Below are 19,524 nucleotides of genomic sequence, written 5' to 3' on the forward strand. Positions count from 1 at the left end.
TCTTCTCCAACACCACAGTTCAAAAGCACCAATTCTTCAGTGCTCAGCTTTCTTCACAGTCCAACTCTCACATCCATACATGACTACTAGAAAAACCATAGCCTTGACTAGATGGACCTTTGTTGGCAAAGTAATGTCTCTGGTTTCCAATATGCTGTCTAGGTTGGTCATAACTTTTCTTCCAAGGAGTAAGTGTCTTTTAGCTTCATGGCTGCAGTCACCATCTGCAGTGATTTTGGAGCCCAGAAAAATAAAGTCTGACAGTTTCTACTGTTTCCCCATCTATTTCCCATGAGGTGATGGGACCAGATGCCATGATCTTCATTTTCTGAATGTTGAGCTTTAAGCCAACTTTTTCACTCTCCTCTTTCACTTTCATCAAGAGGCTTTTTAGTTCCTCTTCACTTTCTGCCATAAGGGTGGTGTCATCTGCATATCTGAGGTTACTGGTATTTCTCTATTAGACTATACTATTTTAGTTATGGAAGTTTTACTATATATTTTACTGTTTATTGTTGGGGGGGAGTCTCTGTTTTAAAGACTTATTTTATAAATTTCTTAGCTTTGTGTTCATTTTCTTATATGAAATGTACAAATTATATTTTCTTTTTCTAAGATCCCACATGGCTTATGGGATCTTAGTTTCCTGACCAGGGATTGAACTCAAAGCTCTTGACAGAGAAGGCGCTGAGTCTAATCACTGGGCTGCCAGGTGTTCCCTGTGCAACTATATTTTAAGTTGCAAAACGGAAATCTCATGAAGTAGAACTTCATTTAATTTACATGAATGTGAGGGTGAGTCACCTACTTGTCTTTGTCAGGTATGTAGGCTTTCCCTTTCAGGAACATGGCATGTCTTTCTATTTACATCTATTCTAATGTTCTCTGGCCAAGTTTTAGACAAAGTTTGTTCTTTCTAGAAATTTTATAAGCTTTTTAAGGATTGTTTTCCTGTCTGTTTTTAATGTATAAGAAAACGATCAATTTTTCTTCTCTTAGTGGTCAGCTCCCCTGTGCAACTATCCCGAGTTTCCTAGTTATTTCATTTGGGCTCCCCGCAAAAAGACTACCTGTAAAGGCTTCTCTTTTCTAATGTTCTTAAGAGTTCTTGCTCCATTTTCTTACATAACTGTGCTTCCTGAGTAACACTAAAGAGTGGGGATGGATGTCACTCAGTGTTGTGCCCCAATGTAATGGGTATAACTCTAGAAACAAGTTATTTCTTTACATTTGCTTTCCAAATTAAAAAAAAAATTATGAAAGCACTTGACTAAGAGAAAACCTGTAGTTACTAAGAAAGATTTAGAATGTCACAAAACAGGAATTGCTCTTAGGAATGACTAGCCACCACTACAACCCTCTGGTCAGAGCTCATGACGACAGAAACTACTTTATAATGCCACAGTCCAAGGCCAGCACATGGAAAAAATTAGGATGTCCACTCCTGTACCCTCACTAGAGGCTTTGTCATCAGAACTAAGGAGAGTTTCACTGACTGAGCCCTCAGCTTCAGAGATGGCAGCCCAGAAGTTATCACAAAGATCCGACATCCCTATTTCAGTCCTGGCCCTTCGACTCCTGGTCTTGGTTGGAACTGCCTTCCAGGCTGTAAACAGTCATGATTTAGATGCAAAAAAGTTGGTGTGGGTTTCAGCTTACTGGAAAACAGGGGTCATCATTTCCATTATAATTTTGTTTAAATGCCAGATTGCCCTATGGAATGTTTTTGGAGATTACACTAAGGTTAACTTCATCTCAGCCAGCTAGAAATCCCTCACATCACTGGTATGAAAGTAGAGCAACTTTACTATACTTACAAGTTCCTCATGTCTTGGCACAGCTCATCACTGAAGCTTATTTCCACAGTTGGCTTCAGTTGGAACTGGTAATAGAGGAATTTTCATGAGTTAGACAGGGAAAGGACACCCACACGGGATTTAAAATTTTTTTTCCAATAAGTTTTTTAGAAACCTGGTATCTGGTTCGGTTTCAGCACATTTTTTTTCATTGAGCCTACAGAAACAAACAAAGCACTACACACCATCAGACTCTTTAATGAAAATGTATTTCACAGTAAACACAATGTACACGTCACGCAAATGAGGCATCACCATGATCACAATGGTGCTGTGAGGTACAACAGACTGCAAGAAAACAGACATTTAGCAAAACAGGGCTGTAAAAAAGATGCTGAGACATTTTTTTTTGAAAGTCAGACCATGCTACCATTTTCTGTGTGCTTGTCATAAAAGGGATTTTCCCCAGATAGTCATCAAGATCCATGGCACTGTATTATTGGAGGCATGTATTTTATTTAGTATATACACCATACACAAACATACATAGTTTCCATAACTAATAGTCTCACACTGTAGCTGGTTTTAAGAGCACATGAACAAGATTACTACTGAGACTTCTTTGTACATTCTGGTTGCAAACTTCAGTCAGGATTATGGATCTTTCCAAACTCTTTATTGTACAAGATAAAAAAATTTTTCAAAGAAGAAAAGGTTACTTTAATCTGAAAGTCACATTTCACCACAAGAAATGAAGAAAACATACTGCTGCTGCTGCTGCTAAGTCACTTCAGTCATGTCCGACTCTGTGCGACCCCATAGACAGCAGCCCACCAGGCTCCTCTGTCCCTGGGATTCTCCAGGCAAGAATACTAGAGTGGGTTGCCATTTCATTCTCCAATAGAAAACATACTATTATATGGCAAAAAACGTGTGCAGTATACATACATTCTACTTTCATTTTCCTCCGTCCAGATGTTTTTATGTTCAAGTCTGTTATAGTGCCATTTTGGAGCCAGTGCAGGGCCCCTTGTCTCAGAGCACAGTGCTTTTCATTTGTGCCTGCTTTTATTAGAGTTGAACAAACAAACAAAAGGCCCAAGAGCCAAGAAGAAAACAGCAACATGAAAAGCAACCACCTGTGCAGGAGATGCACAAATTATTCAATCCAGAAGCCACCTGAAGGTTTGGAGTGACTATAGCTTGGAGGATTAAAGGTGCAACATGAAAAGGCCCTTGCAAGATTCAAGTGCCCAAGTCTGGAGGGATATGCCTAAGAGAGCAGACAGTCTTCCATGCTGTTCAATGGCTTCCTTAACTCAGCCAGACTCACTCTGCTGGCCGCCCAAGGAGCAATGAGAAGCAACACATTTTGCAGGCAACTAAGCTTAATAATATTAAATGTGGCTTCTTGATAGAAACTTCCAGCAAAGAAACCTCAGAGATGAGGGAAACCCTCCAGAATGTGTTCTTCTTCTAAACAGAGCCAGGGAGATATGCAGCCCAAGTTCAGTATATGTTTAAATAGAGTCTGGGTAAATGTCTAGAATATTTACCAGAAAAGACATCTAAATGTTTATATGCTCCAAGTTTGGGGATAAGAATGGCTATAAGGTGACTTTTCAAGTCAAAATCACACGGGTTATTCAGAAGATCACTATGATAATAGAGGAGTACAGGAAGCGCTTTATCAGCAGCTAAAGCTCATAAATAGAACTGTAACATAGAACTCTGCTAAAGCCCGAAAAGGCCACTGTCTCAAGCTTCTACTGAGAGTGGCCAGCGTTTGACATACTAACTAGGAATGCAGTTACATTTCAATTTAGTAGTTTAGAATCCAGCAGTTAAAGATGACTGAAGTTTCTTCAAAGGGCTGGCAGCTCAGATTTGACTACCAGCAGCTTCACGGGTTCTCCAAACACCACCTGTGTCAATTCAAAACCAAAACCAGGTGAAACCAAAGTAGAGACAATATTTTGCAATTTGTAGCATCTATTCTCTGTCACTAAAATGATCATGCAGTGTGGTACTTTCTACCTTCTTAGTAACTACATTTCCTTGGCTTACAGTACCTCTCAGTGGAAGTGCTGCAGCATTTTGTGTAGGACTATTCTTTGGGTGAGGGGATCAAATTTTTTTCATGTGGGACTATTCTAAAACCTGCAGGATGATTAATGTCACAAGTTTTGCTTTCCAAATGCCAGTGCTGCCTCCAGCCATTGTGACAATAACCCGCTCCAACACATTTCCAGTGTGGGGTGGTGCCACCTCTGGCTGAGAACAATTTGCTACCTAGACTATCTGACAAATGAAAATATACAAGGAATGTAAATAAATTATTTAGCCAAGATTTTTTTGGGACAGGGATTTTGGACTTTTTTTTAGTTAGAGAGGTAGGAAATAGATTTGAGGAGCCATGAACACTCTTCTAGGTTTTGTGGATTTTCTGGTCCTTATTTGATACTGAGGTAGTTGAACCAAAGGGTGCAATGTACACTAACAACAAAAGAAACCTCTCACTAAATAATAATCCATGTAACTGTCAGGGAAATAGAACACTCAGGTGAATTTTTTTAAGTGTCCAAAAAGCTACTCTTCCAACCAGGGATATGGTTTACTTTTAAAACTACCTGTCATGCATCCCCTCTCATATGTGAAAAGGACCACAACTGCTTCCCCAAGAGCCAAGAGAATAAAATGTACCGTCTACAGCCAGTAGCTGAGGTCATGTATAAATAAGCATTTGAGACATGGTGACCTCAGCCACGTGGCCTCCCCAACTTGTTTCCTCGTTTGAGAAATAGAAAGGTTGGACTAAATCACATCAGTTATCAAAGTACTGTTATAGGAGTGGAATATCATAAAACAAGGTGACTGACAGAATGTTGAGAACAGAAAATTTTTCAACAGTCTAAAATGGGAGGAGCAATTAGTTATGAAAAGATCTGATGATAGATTCTGTTTTCATCATTCAAAACTAAGCCCCAAAATCTGAAGTAAAGCCAACAGGAGGTGATTATAACTACACACAAATTCAGAGTGTTTATAACCCATAAATGTAACTTACTCAAAGAAGCAGCTTCTAGAAACACTTTGGGAAGATAAAAGGGCCAAAGGAAGGGAACAAAAGCTTCAGGGCACAAACTTCGGTTCTTCCCCCCCTTGCCTCAGGGGGGAAGATGATCCAAGAACAGATGTTTGCTTTGAAAGAATCCAGAAGAAGTCAACAGAACAGCAAATCACTTGGCCCAACACTCACCAATGTATATGAGCGATTCTAGATAGAATGTAGGATATCACTGAATAAAACTAGTGGGGGTAGAATTCTCTTGTCTCTAAAAAGTTGCTATTTGAGACAGATGGCTGGTCAAACTTTTAGCCAGTGCTTCTACACACACTGCCCCAAACAGCAGGGGTGAGCACAAGGGGTGTGGTGCTGAAGGTTCTTGTCTAAAGGATTCATTTGAAATCCATCTCAATTCTTGTGTGTGCTGCAGTATATACCATGAATTCACATTTATATTTGTGCTTTTTAAATAAAATTGACCATCCAGGAGGCTGAGTGATGTTTATCTTATCTTCACAAACCCAGGTTGAAGAGTTACAGATTTAGACTGTCATCAAAAGACTGTACCTTTCATTAAAGAGATGTTGTATTTGTCAACAGAAGGTGTTCAGGGTATTTTCTTGGCCAGGACTGTTAAATCCTTCGATCAGGTTTTTGTTACAGTCATCCAAGCTGAGATTTTCACTGGATCTCTTGGGGAAAATGGGGGGGCCAGTGAAATCTAAGAGATCTTGAAGTGCTCGGGCATTACCAGTTCCATTTTGGTCCAGAGATACCCCAGGAATCATTTCACTCACTGGTGAAAATTCTGGGATAGAGATAAGCTCTTCTTTTGAAACAGGACTGGAGGGCAGAGGGAGAGAGGGAAGGAGAGAGAGATGGAGAGATAGAGAGACAGACAGACACAACTATTAATTCTACTTGTCATATTTTGTTATACTACTCTTCTTTCCTAGAGAAGATGGATTTAGAGCCAGAGTTGTGTGTAACACATTATAAAAGATACAGGTTAGTTCAAGTCTGAGACACTGACAGAAATGAGGACCCCATGAATGAGAACAGGGAAGTGGATTTGAGACAGGAGAGCAGGGGCAGCGCACAACCTTTAAAAGAATGACATAACCCTTGAGGATACGACAAAAACTGGTTAGAACCGATTAGGCCCAAGATGGTGGAAGACTGGACATCCACTAGACCTTGGGCCTCATTATATGCTCACTGTAATACATTAGTATACGATAAATGACACACGCGAAGATGCCATGACAGTTTAGAGAAGTTCCGTGGTGTGTCAACCATAGGCCTAGCTCAGATGAGCAGTGGGCTGGGATGCGAAGTCCCCTCACCAGGGGTCTCTCTGAACAGCCAGAGTAGGGCTGCTGTCAGGTTTGTCTTTTTTTTTTTTCTCCTCCGTTAGAGCCCGGAGAAGAATCTAGAAAAACTAGATGAACTGCAGAAGCTCAGATGATCTGTCTCCCTCACACTGAATATAGTTAAAGTGAAGCAGCTGACCTAACACCACTTCCGGTGGCTGGAGCCTGGGCAAACTGTTTCATTACTGGGAACGCCTGCCCCATTTCCACCGTGACCACCTCCATTCCTGGGATTTTATCAGCTGGTCAGAGCATGGGGAGGACAGAATGGTGCCATAAGCTTGGGCACTGCCCCCAGGAGTCACCCTTCTCCAAATGCAGAGGCAGCCACAGTAAGAATGCAGCACACAAACAAAGCTCCTTCATTTCCTTGAACCTTGGCCAGTGCCAGGTCTCGTCCAGTTCCCTCACCCAGAGGCAGAAAAAATAAGCACAACTGCCTCAGCGTAGCATGGGGTGGGTGGGTGGGTAGGTACTGCGTTATCCTTTATGATGTCTCAGCAGTTCCCACCTACTGGAGGGGACAGAGTGGCGCCAATCAGGGGAAGTCTGCCAGGACAGTGGTGCGTGGTAGCAAGGACTGAGGAGGTCCTGTTAATCAGACTGCTCAGGACTTGCTCTACTGCAGACAGGGAGGCTGGACTCCATGTTTTCACATTATGTGGCTTAAGGCCAGCTGCAGTATTTACAATCAGTGTGCCTAGGAAAGGCCCTGCTCCCCAACCCCTCACCCTAGGCCGAGGCTGAGAATTCACAGGAAGGAGAGAAGGGTAAGCTGCAGCAGGCTGGAGCTCTGGCAGAGCTTGTGCAAAATCCTGGCATTCCCTTCTGAACACAGAGAAGACCCCCACTCCAGTCTCTGCCCCAAGCCCAGGCTGACTGAGCATTACTTTTGTCGGGGAATAATTTGCCAGGTGACATTATCCAAAACACACCAGTTAAGAATTCCTTAAGTTGTTAGGATCTGAAAGCAAATTAGTTCCTTTATTAAGTCTCCAATGACAAGTCTATTTAAACATGAGACACTGGACACAGTGGGTGGGCCCTTTTGGTGCCCTACCCAGATCCCCTTTAGCTGTGATTGTACCCATCCTCCAGCTGCTATGGACTCACAGCTGACACGCTTCCTCTGGATTATTGCCTTGGCTGATGGAAGCATCCCCACCCCAGATTCTCCACAGTCAACAGCTGATGAACACAGTGCTGTGAAGGCCCTGTCTTTATCACAGTCAGAGCCCTTTCTGGTGGAAGACCATCCTGCAGAGCTCCATGAGACCAGCTGAGACTGCACCCTTGCTGAGTGACTTCCCCTGCCCAATCCAGCTTCCCTCCCACTCCCTTCTCCTGAGAGCTTCCCTCCACTAAAATCCATGCCCCAGAATCCCTGTTCTGGGTTCTGCTTCTAGGGAACTCAACCCAAAATACAGATATTACTTAAACCATGGTTAGTTTTCCTGAATAGCAACTGTACCGATTTTAGGTGTGTACAAAGATTTGGGGGTGGAAATGATGAAATCAACTAAGGGATGGTGGAGGTATCTGGGGAAGAGATGAGGCTCAAACTCAAAAGCAATGTACTTACCTCATATCCATAGACTGAACTTCTTCAGTTGAATCATCTAGACTGTTTGATTTCCCATCAAGGGTGTCCAGATGAACAAGTCCCTCAACTGGTTTAAGTTCATCAGTGAAAATATCTTGAGGGAAAGTTTCTGGGGCAGCATGTTCCACAACATTTACTTCCTGGCAGGTGTTCAATACACTGATTTCTGACAGAGAACACAAAGTCATTCCATCAATCATAAAACATACCACTGAAATAACATGGGGAATATCTGTGTAGGCAATCCTCTGCTTTACCAATGATGCAACATCTTTTGTAAAAAGAACCCCAGGCAGTCACCTTCATACCAGGAAGAGAAGACAAATGACATCATCTGTGTTTGTGCAGGGCTCATGCCCCACTCTCCCCACTTAATGGATCACAGCTCTATTGTGGTGAAGGGGCTTGCATAACTCAATGAAGCCATGAGCTATGCCATGCAGGGCCACCCTAGAAGGACAGGTCATAGTGGGGAGTTCTGACAAAACATGGTCCACTGAAGGAGGAAATGGCAACTCACTCCAGTATTCTGCCTTGAGAACCATACAGACAGTATGAAAAGGCAAAAAGATATGACACTGGAAGATGAGTCCCCCAGGTCAGAAGGTGTCCAATATGCTACTGGGGAAAAGTGGAGGGCAATTACTAATAGCTCCAGAAAGAATGGAGCAACTGGGCCAAAGCAGGAACAATGCTCAGTTGTGGATGTGCCTGGTGGTGCAAGTTAAGTCAGATGCTTTAAAGAACAATATTGCATAGGAACCTGGAATGTTAGGTCCATGAATCAAGGTAAATTGGATGTGCTCAAGCAGGAGATGACAAGACTGATCATCAACATCTTAGGAATCAGGGAACTAAATGGACGGGAATGGCAAATTTAATTAATTATATTTACTACTGTGGGCAAGAATTCCAAATGAAAGAGTCAACAATGCAGTCCTAAATGCAGTACTTGGGTGCAATCTCAAAAGTGACAGAATAAGCAAATGATTCAACATCACAGTAATCTGAGTTTATGCTCCAATCACTGGTGCTGAACAAGCTTAAGTTGACCAGTTCTATGAAAATCCACAATACATTCTAGAACTAACACCAAAAAAATATTTCCTTTTCATCGTAGAGGATGGGGAGGCAAAAGTAGGAAGTCAAGAGATAACCAGAATAACAGGTAAGTTTGGTCTTAAAGAGTACAAAATGAAGCAGGACAAAAGCTAACAGAGTTTTGTCATGAAAACACACTGGTCATAGCAAACACACTCTTCCAACAACCCAACTCTATACACATGAACATCTCCAGATGTCAATACCAAAATCGGACTGACTATGTTCTTTGCAGCTGCTGAAGATGGAGAAGCTCTATACAGGCAGCAAAAACAAGAACAGGAGCTGATTGTAGCTCAGATCATGGGCTCCTTATTATAAATTCAGGCTCAAAGTGAAGAAAGTAGGGGAAACCACTAGGCCATTTAGGTATTTGACCTAAGTCAAATCCCTTATGATTACACGGCAGAGGTGACAAATAGATTCAAGGGATTAGATCTGGTAGACAGAGTGCCTGAAGAACTATGGATAGAGGTTCATAATATTGTACAGGAGGTGGTGACCAAAACCATCCCCCCAAAAAAGTAATACAAGAAAGGTCAAGTGATTGTCAGAGGAGGCTTTACAAATAGCTGAGGAAAGAAGAGAAGGAAAGGCAAGGGAGAAAAGGAAAGATACACCTAAATGAATGCAGAGTTTCAGGGAATAGCAAGGAGACATAAGAAGGTCTTCTTAAATGAGCAATACAAAGGAGAGGAAAACAACAGAATGGGAGAAACTAGAGATATTTTTAAGAAAACTGGAGATATCAAGGGAACATTTCATGCAAGGATATGCATGATAAAGGGCAGAAACAGTAAGGACCTAACAGAAGCAGAAGAGATTCAGAAGTGGCAAGAATAGACAGAATAACTATGCAAGAAAGGTCTTAATGACCCAGATAACCACGATAGTGCAGTCACTCATCTATAGCCAGACATCCTGGTGTGTAAAGTCAAGTGGGCCTTAGGAAACATTACTATGAACAAAGCTAGTGGAGGTGATGTAATTCCAATGAGCTATTTCAAATCCTAAAAGATGATGCTGTTAAAGTGCTGCACTCAATATGTCAGCAAATTTGGAAAACTCAGCAGTGGCCACAAGACTGGAAAAGGGGAGTTTTCATTCCCCAAAAAAGGGCAACGCTAAAGAATATTCAAACTACTATACAATTGCACTTGTTTCACATGCTCGGAAGATTATGCTCAAAATCCTTCAAATTAGGCTTCAGCAGTACGTGAACTGAGAACTTTCAGATGTACAAGCTGGGTTTCAAAGGGGCAGAGGAACCAGAAATCAAAATGTCAACATTCATTTGATCATGGAAAAAGCAAGGGAGGGCCAGAACAACATCTACTTCTGCTTCACTGACTATGCTAAAGCCTTTGACTGTGTGGATCACAACCAACTGTGGAAAATTCTTAAATAGATGGGAATATCAGACCACTTCACCTGTCTCCTAAGAAACCTGTATGCAGGTCAAGAAGCAACAGTTAGAACCCGACATGAAACAACAGATTAGTTGAAAATTGGGAAAGCAGTAGGACAAGGCTGTATACTGTCACCCTGCTTATTTAACTTATATGCAGAGTACGTCATGTGAAATGCTGGGCTAGATAAATCACAAGTTGGAATCAAGATTGCTGGGGAAAAAATAACAACAACAACCTCAGATATGCAGATGATGCCACTTTAATGCGAGAAAGTGAAGAGGAACTAAACAGCTTCCTGGTGAGGATGAAAGAGGAGGGTGAAAAAGCTGGCTTGAAACATTAAAAAAAAAATTGAGATCATGGCATCAGGTCCCATTACTTCATGGCAAATAGAAGGGGAAAAGTAGAAGCAGTGACAGATTTTATTTTGGGGGGCTCTAAAATCACTGTGGATGATGACTGCAGCCATGAAATTAAAAGATCCTTGCTTGTTGGAAAGAAAGTTGTGACAAACCTAGAAAGCATGTTAAAAGGAAGAGACATCACTTTGCCAACAAATGTCTGTCTAGTCAAAGCTATGCTTTTTCCAGTAGTCATGGATGGAAATGAGATTTGGACAGCTGAGCACCAAAGAATTGATGCTTTTGAATTGTGAAGCTGGAAAAGACTCTTGAGAGTTCCCTGGAGTGTAAAACCTGTCAATCCTAAAGGAAATCATCCCTGAATATTCACTGGAAGGACTGATGCTGAAGCTGAATCCCCATTACTTTGGCCACCTGATGTGAAGAGCCGACTCATTGGAAAGGACCCTGATGATGGGAAAGATTGAAGGCAAAAGGAGAAGAGGGTGGCAGATGATGCAATGATTAGATAACATCACTGACTCAATGGGCATGAATTTGAGCAAACTCCAGGAGATAGTGGAAGACAGAGGAGTTTGGCGTGTTACAGTCCGTGGGGTTGCAAGATCGGACACAACTTAGTGACTGAACAACATGACTCACTCAAGAAACTTGATGTCATATCCTGTACAGGTCCCCAGGCTTTTGAGCCACAAGGCAAAAGAGAAATGTGAAGAGTGACTTTGAGATGGATATATGTTTTCTGATTCTGGCTGCCACGAAACCTGAGGAGCTTTAAGAATCCGTGACAGAAAAGAGCTGGACTATCCAGAAGTCCCGAAGGCAGGAGAAACTGCTATAGAACAAGAGAGTCAGTTCTTAACAGAATGTGACCAGCAATTAAGCCCTCTGGAAAGCAGCCTAGCCAGCAGATGGCCCGGCTCTGGTGCTGGGATTATTAGAGTAACTGAGGGACCTACTGGCTTTCAAGTGGACCTGTAGAGATGGAAACTCCCCCAGGGGGTGGTGGTGGGGAGAAGTACATGGACTCCACACAGTGGTAACGCTCTTCAGACCCATAGGTGCTAGTCCCCTACAGGGAACACCATGATCCCTCACTTTCTGAAATGAAGACCCCAAGAATCAGAGCTCACACTCACCTATTTTGTTAGGGACCATGGGTTCTGTCTTATTTTCCACACACAGAGCAGACTGAAGCTCCACTTTTGGGTCTTCTTTCTGAAAACAAACAGAGGGAAGGTAGGCTTTATGTACCAAGACAAGTGCTTTTGAAAAGCATCAGGGGTTATTTGGAACCAGGCTGAGCCATCTGTCTGTTCCATGGTAATTCTGCGTGTATTATAAATCAGCTCTGTTTCCCATAGTAATATGCCACCATCCTCTTTTTTTTTTAAATCTGTGGACTACAGTGCTTCTCCCTGCATCCCTACCTCCACTTCTCCAAGGAAATTTTTATTACCACCCCATCCTGGAAACTCCTTTCTTAGACTCCTCTTTCCTTTTAGACACCAGCAGTCTTCTTAATCTAGCCAGGAACAAAGCAGGAAGAACCTGCTCTCTGAGACCTACAATATCACTGAATATATTCTACCATTATATTCTTCTCAGTACATGAATTATGAAAATGGCACTCTGAATGCCTACCTTCACTTCCAAAGACACATCACTCTTTCTTGTTCTCTTCATAATTTCATCTATTCTCTGAAAATCAAAAAGAAACAGGTAAGAGGACTACACCAAAAAAGATATCCTTTTCATCAGAGGGACTGGAATGCAAAAGTAGGAAGTCAAGAGATACCTGGAATAACAAATGTTTGGCCTTGTAATACAAAATGAAGCAGGGCAAAGGCTAACAGAGTTTTGCCAAGAGAATGCGTTCGTCATAGCAAAAACCCTCTTCCAACAACACAAGAGACAACTCTACACATGGACATCACCAGATAGTCAATACCAAAATCAGATTGATTATATTCTTTGCACTGAAGATGGAGAAGCTCTATATAGTCAGCACAAACAAGACTAGGGGCTGACTGTGACTCAGATAATAAACTCCTTATTATAAAATTCAGACTTAAGTTGAACAAAGTAGGGAAAACCACTAGGCCCTTCTGGTATAACCTAAATAAAATCCTTTATGATTATACAGTGGAAATGACAAATAGATACAAGGGATTAGATCTGATAGAGTGTATGGAGAACTATGGATGGAGGTTCATGACATTGTATAGGAGGCAGTGATCAGGACCATCCTCAAGAAAAAGAAATGCAAAATGGCAAAATGGTTGTCTGAGGAGGCCTTACAAATAGCTGAGAAAAGAAGAGAAGGGAAAGGCAAAGGAGAAAAGGAAAGATAAACCCACCTGAATGCAGAGTTCCAAAGAATAGCAAGGAGAGATAAGCAAGGCTTCCTCAGTGACCAATGCAAAGAAATAGAGGAAAACAATAGAATGGGAAAGACTAGAGATCTCTTCAAGAAAATCAGAGATACCAAGGGAACATTTCATGCAAAGATGGGTACAATAAAGGACAGAAATGGTATGGATGTAACAGAAGCAGAAGATATTAAGAAGAGATAGCAAGAACACACAGTAGAACTATACAAAAAAAGATCTTAATGACCCAGATAACCAAGATGGTATGATCACTCACCTAGCGCCAGACATCTTGGAATGCAAAGTCAAGTGGGCCTTTGGAAGCATCACTATGAACAAAGCTAGTGGAGGTGATGGAATTTCAGCTGAGATATTTCAGATCCTAAAAGATGATGATATGAATGTGCAGCACTCAATATGCCAGCAAATTTGGAAAACTCAGCAGTGGCCACAGGACTGGAATACTCACTCAGTGGCCACTAAATGAAAAAGGTCAGTTTTCATTCCAATCCCAAAGAAAGGCAATGCCAAAGAATGTTCAAACTACTACACAACTGCACTCATTTCACATGCTAGCAAAGTAATGCTCAAAATTCTCCAAGCTAGGCTTCAAGCGTATGTGAACTGAGAACTTCCAGATGTTCAAGCTGGATTTAGAAAAGGCAGAGGAACCAGAGACAAAATTGCCAACATCCGTTGGATCATAGAAAAAACAAGAGAATTCCAGAAAAACATCTATTTCTGCTTTATTGACTATGCCAAAGTCTTTGACTGTGTGGATCACAACAAACTGTGGAAAATTCTTAAAGAGATGGGAATACCAGTTCACCTTAACCTGCCTCCTGTGAAACCTGTATGCAGGTTAAGAAGCAACAGTCAGAACCGGACATGGAACAAAACTGGCTGGTTCAAAATTGGGAACGGAGTATGTCAAGGCTGTATATTGTCACCCTGCTTATTTAACTTATATGCAGAGTACATTATGAGAAATGTTGGGCTGGATAAAGCACAAGCTGGAATCAAGATTGCTGGCAGAAATGTCAATAACCTCAGATATGCACATGATAACACCATTATGGCAGAAAGTGAAGAGGAACTGAAGAGCCTCTTGATGAAAGTGAAAGAGGAGAGTGAAAAAGCTGGCTGAAAACTCAACATTCAAAAAACTAAGATCATGGCATCAGGTCTCACCACTTCATGGCAAATAGATGGGAAACAATGGAAACAGTGATAGACTTTATTTTCTTGGGCACCAAAATCACTGTGGACAGTGACTGCAGCCATGAAATTAAGAGATACTTGCTCCTTGGAAGGAAAACTATGACAAACCTAGACAGTGTATTAAAAAGAAGAGACATAACTTTGTTTAAAGGTCCATATACGCAAAGCTATGGTTTTTCCAGTAGTCATGTATGGATGTGAGAGTTGGACCATATAAACAAGGCTGAGTGCCAAAGAATTGATGCTTTTGAACTGTGGTGTTGGAGAAGACTCTTGAGAGTCCCTTGAACTACACGGAGATCCAACCAGTCAATCCTAAAGGAAATCAGTTCTGAATATCCATTGGAAGGACTGATGCTGAAGCTCCAGTATCTTGGCCACCTGATGAGAAGAGCCGACTCATTAGAAAAGACCCTGATGCTAGGAAAGATTGAAAGCAGGAGTAGAAGGGCATGACAGAGGATGAGATGGTTAGATGGCATCACCAACTCAATGGACGAGTTTGCTCAAGCTCTGGGAGATGGTAAAGGACAGGGAAGCCTGGTATGCTGCAGTCCACGAGGTTGCAAAGAGTGAGACGTGACTGAGTGACTGAACAACAACAACAAAGAGGACTACAAGACCAAAAATAGATACAAGTATCTCAGTCTGTATGCAATTTCACATTTCTCAGAGAACTCATAAAAGAGAAATCTTAGCAGAGGATAATGTGTATAGAAAGTGCCTCCATTGGTTTTACAGATATATACCTCTGCCATATGAACAAGGTCCAATGCTTAAGAAGTGAACTAGTAAGTATCTAGAATCAATTATTTATATCCCATCTTTCTCCTTCCTCTCTTTAGATTAGCTAGAATTCAACAAATCACTACCTGTCATTCAAGAGGACCACCCAACAGAGACCCTAGCTGAAGAACAGAAGAGGAGGCCACAAACTGGACACCACCTTAAACCCAACTTCACCCATAATTACATTAAATGTAAATAGTCTAAACATGCCAATCAAAAAACAGAAACTGTCAAACTTGATTTAAATAACAAATCCTGACTCTATGCTGTTTATAGGTGTGCGTGCCCAGTCATGTTCAACTCTGCGACCCCAAGGACTGTAGCCCACCAGGCTCTTCCATCCATGGAATTTTCCAGGCAAGAATACTGCAGTTGGTTGTCATTGCCTTCTCCAATGCTGTTTATAAGGGAAACATTTATAAGAACACACATAGGTTTAAAGTAAAAAAAATTCATCATGCAGGTGCTAATCATAAAAAGACTGACAAAGTAGAATTTAAGACAAAAAGTATTACTAGAGATAAAGAAGGAATATTTCATAATGATATAAGGGTCAATTCAACAGGAAAACTTAATAACTTGAAATATAAATTCACCTAATAGTAGAGCTTCAAAATATATGAAAACAAAAATGTATAGAACTGGAAGGGGTAATGCACAAATCCATAATCACAGATGACATTTCAATACCCATTTCTCAGTAAATAAAAGAACAAGATGACTGAAAACTCATAAAGATACAGAAGATTTGAATAGTATGATCAATGAATTCAACCTAAATAACAATTCTAAGAGCACTGTACTCAACGACTGCAGAACATAACTAGACTCCCTTCCTGTCCCTGCCTCATCCTAAGTACACTTAATCCCTTAGCCCTCACCTTCTTCCTCTCCAGTCGCTCCTGCTCCATCTGTAGCATGATCTGTTCTCTTTTCAGACGCATTTGTTTAGCTGCCTCCTGGGCCTTTGCTTCTGCTGCTTCCTTCTGGTAGAAACATAGAAACCAAGGTATAGGCATTACTAAGCTTAAGAAAACACTAGTTAATTCTCTGGGATTTGCACTTGTTCCTCCATCTCATCTTCTACCCAAAGTGGGTGCTGCACCAATATTCAATGTGGATTTTTACAGCCTGCCCTATGACACAGCAGACATGGTTCGGTCTCATTCATAGGACCTCAGTCTATCATGCAAATTACCTGCAGACACTTTGCATACAAGGTCAATGTCTTTTTGTATCTGAGGGTAGTCTCTGACCATGAAGTATGCATGTGGCTAGGAGTTTCAGGAAGTTAATTCCTCAAAGTTACTTTCAACCACAAGGGGCAGGAGTTGGAAGATAAATAACCTAGTTTCCTCATCCCTCCAAGGGGTAATTCTAACGCATATTCCATAGTCTCCTAGAGTTCCACAAGGAACAAGTTCCATATGCCCACAGTAACCCACTCATCAGTGTGCTTACATTGGCTTTCTTCTCACTCCCCTACCAGCTTCCTAGGATCATCTCCCAAATAAACTGCTGACACTCAAATTCTTATCCAGGGTCTGCCTTTGGGAGAATCAAAACTGACATATAACAAACATTACCACTTCACTTGTGTTGCCCAAAGTAACTCAAATATATTAACTAGTTCAGTTAAAGAAAATGCTTCAAGGAAACATTGTAAGTCATTCAAATTCAACTAATTTTACCTAATACTAAGGCCCTTAAGGAAGTCTATATAAAGACTTGCACAGTACCTGCTTTACAATCATGGCTTTTTCCTGCTTTTCTTTTTCTTGTTTTTCCTTTTCTTGCTCTTCTTTCAACAGCAGTGCCTCCTTGGCCTTCTGCTTTGCCTCCTCTGCTACCTTCCTTTTCTCTTCCTCCTCTTGCTGCTTCTTTTCCTCTTCCTGTTTACGGGCTTCCTCTAGGCGAAGTCTTTCTTCCTCTGCCTTTCTTTTTAATTCCTCTTTCTCCAGTCTTTTGAGAACAGAACTATTGTTACAAGACAGTGATGACATGCCCAAAAGACAAACCACCAAGAACTCTGTGCTAACAGTAGAACATAATGTATGTGTGACACAGTCATAGACACATGCATGTGAATTAGCATCCACTTAAGAAAATGACTCATCCTTCCCAGAAAGCCACTCCAGTCCATACAGTTACCAAGAAATATTAACCAGGGTTGACTTCAAATTCTGTGATATCGAGAGTACTAATATATTGGTTTGTGAAAGACTGTAATGAAGAGACAAATGTTCCCTAGTCAATTTACAAATGATCACAGCCCCATCATTCTTATTCAATGACAATTATTTAAAAACTGAGAATAAATATTTAAAACCAACTTAAGCTAGAAAAAAAACTAGAAATGTCTCAATGGCTACATCTGTGCCAGACAGCAATTTAAGAACAGTGACTAGGAGCTCAAAAAGTTCACTTTGATTCTAATTAGTATGTGACTTCTGAAGTAGCAAATGGAAGGAAATGCTCAACAGAAACCCAACATTTAATACAAAAATTAAAGCATCTATTTTCCATTTATTTTGTCATTCTTAAAAAAATGTTTTAGCTTTTATTCTTTACTAAATGAAAATTAAATGGCATTTAGACATTTTTAACCCACAGATGAATGGTTGGTGATGTAACAATAAAGAGATCTAAGCAGTGAGGGAAAATTCTGTACAGTCTTAAGTGCTTATTTTTACATTTCTAACGTTCTTCCTGCTCACGTGTCATTTTCCTCATCTATGAAAAATTGTAGGTAACTATACTCATTTTGCAATCAATTACTGACTGGCAATGTGCCACATGGGCAAGGCCAAGACTGCATTCTGACTGTACCACCTGCTGTGTTACCCTTCCTTGGAAAAACCACTCAACATTTATGAAGCCCATTCAAAACAATGGGAATAGCAACTTACCAGTGATACCTGCTTCCAAATAAAGATAATTTCTATAAATCTGTATGTTTTTTAGAAAAAACCTCTCTTTGGAAGCATGTAGCACTGACTTACTGGGCTGTTGGTATGTTACTATAAAAGATCAAGACTTAAAAAGAACATCCTTGCATCCTAATAGTTGGCTTTAGAAATCACAAAAGCTGCAGTGTCTAAAAGCTGGAACAACTGAAATTATTAACAAATATTCTGGAGAACTTTGGAGAAGAGCATTATGGGGCCTACTCAGAAAGAAACACCAGTTCTTAGATTCCGCAATGAAAGACTAGGATGCCCAACACAGGATTATAAAAACCAGATATATCCATAACAAAATCTCTCCCAAGGTTAATCAGAGCACTATTTCAGTTCTCTCTCTTCTAAACAGCCAGTTGTGACTGTCTCAGAGAAGTTAATACACAAAATATGTTGTATATAAATTAACACACAAGCTACTTCATCTTTCTCTTCACCCTCTGGATCTGAAAGTCACTGTTTCTTCCATTTTACCATGAGGACTTCCAAGGTGCTGGATGCATGCCCATGAGTAAGTAACACATTCTCTTAGCCCCTAGGTCTCCATAATCCTCCTCATCACTCAGAACACAAATTCCTCCCCAGAGGCCCATGAGCCCCTAAAATTCCCTCCATTCAACCATACTCTGTTTCCCCCAAAGTAGAGAAGAACCGGCTTCTCCTGTGTGAAACCAAGAATCTCAAAATCCTCTGCAAGAATAAACATTCTTTCTCTCCTTGTTTAATGACCCAGAGAGAACATGGCTGTGGTCATTCCTCCAGCACCCCTCTGCCACAGGCAGCGCCACCCTGCCACTCTTGCCAGCATCACTAGGTTTCCTCCAGAGTTCACCAGACCCACATGTAGTTCTGACACCCTCTTCCATCCTTGTTCCTGTCAACCATGCCAACCCCATCCCACTTCCTCACCAGGCAGCAAGTACCAGAAAGCTCTGCATTGCAGTCACCATTCAGTGGATGCATCCCTTATCCCCAGCCACTGGGGAGGGTCTGCTGTATAAGGAAATGCAGGAGAGTGCTGGCTGGAAGGCAGATGGCTGCACCTGCCCCAGAACAAGCTACAGGCATGTAACTCAGCTGCTCAGGGCCTGCATAGCCCCTGGCCTATCACTGGAGGTCCTGCAACTCAGCTTCCTCTCCTGGGACCTCCCTTCACATACCCTGTGGTCCACTCAACAAAAAGACCTGCTGCTGTTGCCCAAAAGGTTTGATGTGGGAAAATCATCAGAAAAGTCCAGAATTTGAAGAAGGGACCAGTCATATCTTCCCCTACCACCCTTTGAAAAAAAATAAATCAGCAAAAGCATGATGAGAGACCATGAAAGACTTGTCAAGGTCACTTACAGATCAAGAGTATTCTATCAGTCTAAACTCAGCGCCAGTCGTCAACTACTACAGCATGGTGGGCTTCCTGTTATGTTAATTCTCTCAATGGTAGTGGACTACAGGCTGTGATTATCCTAAAAGC

The 19,524-nt window shown here is 41.4% G+C and overlaps 1 protein-coding gene across 2 annotated transcripts in view; it reads right to left on the reverse strand.

Moving 5' to 3' along the window:
- Nucleotides 1-2,036: 2,036 nt before the first annotated feature.
- The window catches only part of MAP7D2 (MAP7 domain containing 2), a 98,010-nt gene continuing 80,522 nt past the window's right edge, over nt 2,037-19,524 (reverse strand). The window contains exons 10-15 of one of the 2 annotated variants that reach the window (XM_070289569.1): nt 16,836-17,058; nt 15,978-16,082; nt 12,359-12,415; nt 11,854-11,932; nt 7,819-8,005; nt 2,037-3,721 (exon numbers count right to left, since the gene is read on the reverse strand). In XM_070289569.1, coding sequence (XP_070145670.1) covers nt 3,700-3,721; nt 7,819-8,005; nt 11,854-11,932; nt 12,359-12,415; nt 15,978-16,082; nt 16,836-17,058 — 673 coding nt within the window. In that variant the 3' untranslated portion in view covers nt 2,037-3,699. Of the gene's footprint in view, nt 3,722-5,430; nt 5,707-7,818; nt 8,006-11,853; nt 11,933-12,358; nt 12,416-15,977; nt 16,083-16,835; nt 17,059-19,524 lie in introns of those variants that run through there. The other variant, XM_070289568.1, reaches the window with a different exon arrangement.

This window comes from Ovis canadensis, chromosome X, assembly GCF_042477335.2.
Source record: "Ovis canadensis isolate MfBH-ARS-UI-01 breed Bighorn chromosome X, ARS-UI_OviCan_v2, whole genome shotgun sequence".
Lineage (NCBI taxonomy): Eukaryota > Metazoa > Chordata > Mammalia > Artiodactyla > Bovidae > Ovis > Ovis canadensis.